The 9088-nt window shown below is 45.7% G+C and overlaps 1 protein-coding gene across 1 annotated transcript; it reads left to right on the top strand.

The window, feature by feature from the left end:
• Nucleotides 1–1993: 1993 nt before the first annotated feature.
• On the top strand, nt 1994–3948 carry LOC119970916 (homeobox protein Nkx-2.2-like). The gene is made up of 2 exons (XM_038806029.1): nt 1994–2296; nt 2705–3948. The coding sequence occupies exons 1-2, from the start codon at nt 2029–2031 to the stop codon at nt 3283–3285; spliced, it is 849 nt and encodes a 282-aa protein (XP_038661957.1). The 5' UTR covers nt 1994–2028; the 3' UTR covers nt 3286–3948.
• The last annotated feature ends 5140 nt before the right edge of the window (nt 3949–9088 follow it).

Here is a 9088-nt window from a genome sequence, read left to right as displayed (position 1 = left end):
GGATAACGCGCCATTGCAAATATCCCATCCAAATTGTTGTACACTGTACACTGGGCTCTGACTTGTACATAACACGTTATCCGCCTTGCTCTCAACAAAACAACGATTCTGTGATCGAAGATGTTCTGAATCGATTCGTGGGCGAGAGGGAGGGAGAGAGGGGGTAGGGGTGGAGAAAGAGAGGGGGAGAGTGGGGGTCGAGAAAGAGCGGGAGAGAGAGAGAGAGACGGGGAGAGAGGGAGCGTTAACATGAAGGAGTTGCCTTAATATTGTAGAAGGGTTCAAGAAATGAATGAAGAGATAGCCCATTGAAAGCAGTTGAATGCCATGACAACTAGGAACAACCTCAGATTTATTCCAAACAGTTAGAACACATTGTGCCAGGGCGTCAATCATCTATTATGTCGCGACTGAAATAAATGCAAAAACTGGCCTCGAACAAAAGCTTCCAACAGGAGCCGGACATTTGTCTACATTTTCACCATTGTCCGCAGCTTAGCAATAGGTTTGTATTTGTGTTTGCTGGAGTCCGACCACCCAAGATGCGCTGAGGAGTTGGTAAAACCTGCGGCATTGTCACCCAAATCACATACTTACTGGACGGCACAGAGAGAGAGAGAGAGAGAAATCAACTGACCAACTATAATAAATTGCTCGGCTTCCAGCACCGCAAGTCCACGCAGCTATTGAACTGGGCTTTCGGAGAGATGTAGATTTTTTTTTTTCAATCGCAGCTCATTTGAATAAAAAAAAGCGTCTAAGAAAGTTGTGAGGAATTGAGATATGGTCAAATCCCCCTCAGTGAGTTACTTTTTAAAGTGGCATCCTTGTGTGGAGAGTGTGTGTGTGTATGTGTGTGGGGAGGGGGCGATAGAGCAGGGCTGCACCTTGCCTAATGACCATTTCATGACATTACACAAGTTCAACGATAATCTAATCGAGACTTTGACAGAAACAAACGATTTTGCAGCCTGGATATATTGGGCATTAAAGTCGAATGGAAAATGATAGCTCGCCGACGTTAAAATAAAACAAGTCTTCCTATCTGGTGGATTGGAGCCGTGACCTCTCCAATTCGCCCTCCCATTATCACAATGCCACCGCATTTACAGAATATACCTGCAATTGAAATCGAATTGGTGCAACCGCAGCTTCTCTCTCCTCCCTTTCCGACTTACTACCTGCAATTGTTTCCCTCTCTCTGCCTTGCGGAAAAGCGAGGGACAAATGTAAAACGATTTCTGGAGCAATTTGTTAAATAGCATTTTCAAGTACGCTGGATATCAGGCTGCTTGGATGTCTTTTGTATGTAAATCAAACCTAAAAAAGGAGAGAGAGAGCCTTCTCAATCTTTGTAATTAATTGCCACGTTCAACCACTCATCATGTCTTGAAGCACCAATGGCGAGGAGTCAGATATCACCCCCACCCTCAACACAAACCATCCACCCCCAAAATCCCCCCCCCCCCCCCCCCCCCCCCCCATAATTTCACTCCGGCAAACATACTCTTCATCCACTTGACTCCCAGGACCCCGCCACACACGTCTTCAACCTTGGCACTTTTTTTTTTAATGCTTTCTCTCTGTCTCTCTGCAGGTTCACGTTTTGTAACCAACCCCTTGATAGGACCTGATCAGTGTCTAGCAATGGCTCATTCCTTCGACATCACAAGTGTGCACCAACCGAAGGACCTGAATTGAGTGAAACCATCAGCTTTGCCAATATTGCTGTTTCTTTGCCGGACTTCCCAGAATGTCGCTGCCCTTGCCTGCCTGCCTGTGTGTGTGCCTGTGTGTGTGATGGAGCCGGAGGTCACACGCCAAACCGTCCCCACTAAATGGTGCGATTCAACAGGAGTTTAGAGGGGCCAACACTTCAGCCATCCGCCTTCGTCCTGCGTCCCTTGTGCCTGTGAGTGTGTCTCTGTCCTCTGCCCAACAGAAGGGGGCAGGGGGGGGGGGGGGAGGAAGGTGTGGGGTGGGGGCACTGGCCGCTGCAATTTTCCCTGCATAAATTTGGACAGAAATATGTCGTTGACCAGCACAAAGACGGGCTTTTCAGTCAAGGACATTCTCGACCTCCCTGACACTAACGACGAGGACGGCTCGGCGGCGGAGGCGACCGAGGAGGATGGAGAGGCTGCCGAGGCTCGAGGAGGGGGCAAAACCCCGGGCTTTGCCCGACAGGGCGTCCTGGACGCGGTGCCCAGGCTCCCTCTAAAGAGCCACTTCTACGACAGCGCCGAGAACCCCTACACCCGCTGGCTGGCCACAACAGAGAGCATCCAGTATTCGCGTAAGTGTCCAAATACTTCTTTCAGGTCGGGCAACGCCTCCCGGGCAAAATCATTCACTTCACCAGGGCTGGGTGCAGGCTGCAATGAACTTCATTTGACCAATTATTCCCCCGCGCTTCTGTAACTTGCCCGCAATGCTGTCCTTTGCGCGCGATTTTCCGTTATGTTCAGAATGCTGGTAATAGAAAGGGCTTGGATCAAACTGCAAGTTCGGATATAACGAGAAAAATTGGCCTACAATTGGAGGTAGAGTATTGTGCGGAAGATTTGCAGTTCAAGAGTTTTTTTGGGGGGGAAATGAAGCGACCGAGATCTCTCATTTCTGTTAGGCAACATGCAGAGTGCGAGTTTTACCAATTATTTCTTTTTCTTTCTGTCTCTCTCTCGCTCCCTCTCTCTCTGGGCAGTGCACGGGATTTCGACCGGCGGTGCTCAACAGCAGAACTCCTCCAGCAAATCCTCGGAGCCCTCCGCCGACGAATCTCAGGACAACGCGACGGAGACTTCCAGCAACGACAGCGAGTCGGGCAAAAAGCGCAAACGCCGGGTGCTCTTCTCCAAGGCGCAGACTTACGAGCTGGAGAGGCGCTTCCGACAGCAGAGGTACCTGTCAGCGCCCGAGAGGGAGCACCTCGCCAGCCTTATCCGCCTGACCCCCACCCAGGTGAAGATCTGGTTCCAGAATCACCGCTACAAGATGAAGAGGGCCAGGGCCGAGAAAGGTATGGACGTGAACCCCCTCCCCTCGCCCAGAAGGGTGGCAGTGCCCGTGCTGGTGAGAGACGGCAAACCCTGCCACGCCAGTATGGTGACGAACGCTCTGAAACCGCAGGATTTAACAGCTACCGCTTTCCAGACCAGCATCGCCTTTCCAGCCTACACCGCCCAGTCGCTGCAACACGTGCAGTATAACTCCCATTTCAGCTCTGCCGCCAACCCGCAGTATCATACACATCCGCTGGTGCAGAGTCAACAGTGGACATGGTGAAGCGTGAAATCAGGGCTGCTTGAGATGGGACGGGGTTGTAAATATATATACATATATATATAATGTATGTGAGTGTGTGTGTATCGAATACAACTATACACGCACCGACATACATCTGGAACTGTGATGGGGCTGAGCTTTCTTTCGTTGCTGTCTTGTTTTGCGGAGTATATATTTGACTCTGAAATTGGTCCCCTCTGCGCATTTCGGCCCCGCGAATTCGACGCTCTTGTGACTTTGTAAAATATGTCTCTGTGTGTGTGTGTGTGTGTGTGTGTTGTAGGAATGACGATTTCTCATCCCTTGTCCACCGTGTGCAGGGTGTGCCCACACGAAACTGACACTTTTCAAAAACAAACCGTGGAGAACGTTATATTTCACCCTGGCATTTTTTTATATATGAAACTTGAAATATTTATGGGGGCTTTGTAATTAAAAGAAGCGTTTAGTTGTGCTTGTGGGGGAGGGAGGGAGGGAGGGCTGTTGTTATTTGGAGGGGTTATTGTGGTCCTGGCTGTTTGACCAGACCGTTAGCCTGAATTGGTGTTTGTTGAACACCAGCATTTTTCCGATGTTAATGTCGACCATGTTGAAGGATTGGTGATGCTTCTGAAAATAATGGTGTGAATAACGACAACAAAAAAGGCGCCTTGATAAGAGATTTTTCCGAGTTTTTTTATATTAAGAATTTTAATAAAATGCGGTGTCTCAAAAAAAAATCCGTTTCCCTTAATGGTATTAACCGGTGTTTATGGTTTTTTTTCTTGACATTTGCAAAAAACTGATTCGATATAGCTTATTTTTATGCTGGGGGGTATTCACAATCATTCTGTTACTGCCTTTTGCAACCGTAGCGTTTTAATTTCCCCTCAAAAATTCTCCAGCCGAACTGAGTCGAGGGAAATACACGCTCAGGTCAATAATGTTAGGTGGTACCATGGTTGTTCAAACACAGAGGGATCGAGAGAGGGAGGGAGGGCGATCACTTCTCGCTGGCGTCAAAACTGTGAAATAGCCGTGTGTGTTTTTAAAATGAAAAGCGAATTCTAATCGGTCTAATGGCAAAGGGGACATTGGTGACACACTCCAGCAGCGTGTTCTGCATCTCAAAGGTTGTGCAGGAGAAATCGCTGATGAAGTGAAATACACTTGAAGTTAGAGTGTTTCTTCAGCAAAGGGGCTTTTGACGCCTGGGCATTCTGAATGGGCTCACTTTGATGTCGATGAGGTGTGCACGGGCTGGCCCAGGAGCCTACCCACTAGATTCATAAATCTGGGCTTCAGTGCCAGGTAAATAGGCAACTGATTTTCAACGACATTCGCCTGCATGTTTATTTCTCTTTTTTTAATGGAAGATTAATTCCAACCTTATATTAAAAAAATTAAGCCCCTTAAATGAAACGGGTTTCCCGGCTGCAGAAAGATTTAGAACGAGCCGGCCCGGAGATTTTAATATCCATCCTTTTAAAATGCAGCACGTGCAAGTTCAGCCATGGGCCAGGCAATTGAGTCTGTCCCAGGATTTCTATTCCAATTTCCAGTATCCTAGCGAACGAATGTGAGAGTGGAGTAGCGAATGCATATTGTTGGTGGACTTGCATTGAACCCCCCCCCCCCCCCCCCCCCCCCCCCCCCCCCACACACACACACACACACACACACTTTTTGGAATTCAGAACAAGAATTCATAGAATCTAAACCTTGGGTCAATAAGAAAAGTGAAAAACTGTAACAATTTCTCCCAAGTTTGCGAAGAGATCTGTGTTTTTGGCTGAGAGATTGGGGAGAGCCCTTGGGGAGCCCTAGTAAAACAAACTGCAGAGTCCCGACTGAATTCTCTGCAAATCTATTGACAATGATCAGATGTAATTGAATGTCTACAGTATCTGTGAGGGGGGTGGAATCTCGGGCGCATTGCTGTCGGCATAGTTTGGGCACATCGTTTAAATACAGCAACAACAGAAAATAAGCCACTCGCGGCATCTCCTTCACATTGCCCAGTATTCCTGAGAGAGAAAGGCAAACTATTTACTTAACCGATGTTGTGGGCAATTTACTGAGCCTGGTACCCACCACCACCACCGCCCCTTTCTGTGTGTGCGCAATGCGAAGCCCCCATCGCCATTCCAATTTATTTCAGCTCTGTCGCGAATCAGGGGTGCTTCGGATGTTTATTTTAAAAACAATTTTGACCTGCCGATTTCAAATGGCCACCAATCAAAACTGAACTGACAGCACAAGAGGCAGTTTTGACTGAAATATTCAACTGGCCTCCGTAATAATTTGGAACAAGCAATGAACTTGGGTCTCGCTGTTTAATGTTGAGGTCCTTCGGACAGTGGCTTTGCGAGAGAGGTGGCTCAACAAATTAACAGACCCCCCACCCACCCCCCCCCCCCCCCCCACTCCTCCCAACCTCCACCCCAGGATTTAACAACATTCAGAAACAAGTTCACTATTGACCGTCTCCTTTGCTGCAACAAAGAGGGACTGAAAAGGGGAATCTGTTTTAATGTTTAAAGGGAGAATATTTCGAGTGCTAAATATTGTAAGAACAAATATCGCAATGTACCTTGTGTAATCCGGGGGGGGGGGGGGATAAGAAGTTAGTGAGGTCTCTTTTGCTATCAATTTGATAAAAGCTATTGGATTGTGTGTGTGTGGTGGGTGGGGGGTGGGGGTGGGGGGGAGTCCCCAGGCCCTATATTTCACACATTGACATTTGCGTAGTCTATCTTTGGACAATATACAGTAGGAAGACAAAACAGCACAAAGGGCGCAGTTGGTAGTTAAGGATGTTAGAGGCGTGCATATTAACGAGGTACAAATTCGGTGTGGACGCCACTCAGCTATTATCACAAAACCAGTGCATACCGAGATTGAGGGAGAGGTATGGGGGCGTTTTGTCGAGGCTGTTAGTTGGTGCCATTGTGACTCTTGTTGTACATGTTGTATTCCATATGTGCAGCTGGGCTCAGGGAAGGGAGAATGGAAACCTCACAAAACCCAAATTGTGTCGAGCTTTCAAAACCAGCATTGTTGTCCCTGAAAGGAGGGCACATTAAAAATTCGTGCTATATCTATTCTGGAACTCGTCTTTCACAGATAACAGCCTCCACCACCACCCCCACCTCCTATATATCGACCAGAATGTGTCACATTAATTCAAGAAGGGAAGGAAGGAAAAAGATGTGCAAACATGCTTTAACTATTTGTATCTATAATTCCAGAATAGCACCCCCCCCCCCCCCCCCCCCCACCCACCCACTCCCCGCCACACACACACACACCCCAGAGGAACAATTTCTTTACACTTAGCAAACCATTTTAACCCAATCGCTCCCTCGTCCAAACACCAGCAATTTTGGTCGAATAAAAAGGCTCAACCAATTCAATGTTCGCCCCTTATTTAAAAAAAAAGAACGCGGATATTTTGGTGAGGTTTTTAATTGAATCAATGATTGCTTGACCTATATTTGGATTTGTAGCCGGTGCACACATAAGCGAGTAGTGCCACTTCAAGCCTTGTAACTGTAGAGTGTAAGTTGCGTGTGGGGAGGGGGTGGACACATATGTTGTTTTATATAACAACGAATATTATCAATTTGTAAAAGACACTTTAGGAGTAATTGGGTCTAGAACAATGGAAATGCGTGGGGATGCCGGTTGTTATGATAGTAGCGTGAAGGAGTGATAATGGGCTGTGTTGTGTGAGCGCTTACAGATTGGGCTGTTTGATTTGACTTTCGAAAATAGACAATTAAAGCATTGTGCTCTATAATTCTAGTTCACGCGAGACACCCGGTGGAAAGGTAAGGCTACTTGCAAAACAGGGTGCATTTTTTTCAGTATTAGGAAAGGTGTCCTTAATGTAGTTGAAACCAAGTCATGTTGATAAGTTACAGGCACTTTATCTAGCCGTCACATCTTAATAATATTTGCCGAAATTCACTTTCGTCTACACGTTGCCCGGTGGCGCAAACTTTCAGAGTCTATAATAATTTTATTGTGCTTCAAGATGGTTCACATTCTGGACAATGCACTGAAGAATATAATTTTCATTGGCCAGGGCGTTGTTCTTCCAACTGTTTGTAACCCGCCTCGTGTGACTACAGGCAAAGGAGAAGTTTGTGTTATCTACGTAAGGGAAGAAATAGATAGCCAATTGTAGAAAACACACGCACACTCACTCCATCCTATAAAGTTGCGAACCCTTCCTTTCGCAATTACATTTGAAATATATTCGTCGTTGCACGAAAGATTTCATTAAATTATATTAAGCAATTGGTATTAGAAAAGAGGGTTTTTTTCGCAAAGGGTGAAGAGATAGAGACTACAGTATGTAATTGGAGTTTTCAAAATGTTGCATACTTCTCCAAAATTGGTCGGTTTGAACTCTTGCAAGTAGAGATCGAGATCATTATAAGTCACAGAGGTTTTTAAACAAGAAAATATAAAGACTCCTGTCTCTATATTGAATTACAGACGTCACATTTATCTCACTTGCGAGAGTCTGATTATTGAAAAACCAAAAGAATATTTGCAGAGCATAATCGGCAGGGCCTGCAGTTTGTTTTCTTTCATATTTATTAAGATGCTTTACCACATAATTGCCTAAGTACCAAAGGCAAACAAAGGATTGCATTTGATTCATTTCACACAGGCAATCTCTGCAAAGACCAACATGTTGGGGAGAAGCCTTGGTGGTGAGGACTCGTTCAGTTCTCAAAGCTTCCCTCTGGAATAGCCTCATTCAACGCTGTACAGTAGGCTTTCTCACTATGTGCAGTACTTGCCGACTTGTGAGGCCCGGCGGTTAGGTAACATTGATGTCGGCGTAAATCTACTCGCTCCTCTCACTCATTAGCATTTCATGCAGCTAGAAGCGGGGGGAGTGGAGGCAACACTTTTTGTGACAAAGGCCCTTTTTTTTAAGTGGAGGGAAGCAATCTTCCTTTATTACCCGTCATCAGCTCCCAATTAGATTCCGCTTTCGTTTTTCATTGCCGATTCTATTAATAAATATGTTTAGCTTCATCATTGTTGTGCATTGAAGAGCCTTTTAAATTTGTTTTGTGAAACCGCAATATTGCAACCTTGCCACGAGAGGTCGCTGGTACATTTCATTTGCTCCAGTCCCCGAACAACAGTAACAACGCTTGTTGAAAATTGTCTATTTTAGTGCAAGTTGCTGCTCATTTAAAAGTCACACACCTTTAAAGCAAGCACCACGGGACAGATACAAAACATTGGGAAGTATGGGATTCTCTTATTCTTTTAAAGCGCAGACTAGGGCTCTCTTCACATAATGTGTACAGTACGTTAGAAAGTTCATCTTTCATTTTCATCATTTAAACATTGAGAGCTACCTTTTTATTGTGGAAATATTAAGATACTGGATGCGAGGGCGAAGGTTCGGAGGCTGGAGTGTGTGGCTAAAACAACATTCAAAGCGTTAATGCTCTCTTTGGAAAACGTTCCGATCTAGTTGCATTTCCAAATATTTCCTTTTTCTTCTCACCGGGCATCAGGGAATGCCGTTTCCTTGTTAGTTTTTGGCAGGTCTGGGTTGGTTATGCAGATGGTTATGCTAAAGCACAATCCCGTTTACTCAGCTGCAGAATGGAGCTATTCCACCACCATTACCTAATTATACACAATTAGAGAAATTAATAGACAAAGTGCGCCTCTTAGCAGTAACTTGGGTCTTGATCTAATAGTGTGCAGGATACTGTAGCACATCATTATTAATTTAGAAAATGGCATTGCGAATATGGATATATGTAACACATAACATTAAATA

This window comes from Scyliorhinus canicula, chromosome 1 (assembly GCF_902713615.1).
Source record: "Scyliorhinus canicula chromosome 1, sScyCan1.1, whole genome shotgun sequence".
In the NCBI taxonomy this organism is placed as follows: domain Eukaryota; kingdom Metazoa; phylum Chordata; class Chondrichthyes; order Carcharhiniformes; family Scyliorhinidae; genus Scyliorhinus; species Scyliorhinus canicula.
This window is presented reverse-complemented; position numbering and strand designations above follow the sequence as displayed.

What these genes read in the sequence shown, in the direction of transcription:
- LOC119970916 (XM_038806029.1), top strand. Translation starts at nt 2,029, where the DNA reads ATGTCGTTGACCAGCACAAAGACGGGCTTTTCAGTCAAGGACATTCTC. An exon ending in AGAGAGCATCCAGTATTCGC is followed by an intron (nt 2,297 to 2,704) that starts GTAAGTGTCCAA and finishes CTCTCTGGGCAG; the next exon opens with TGCACGGGATTTCGACCGGC.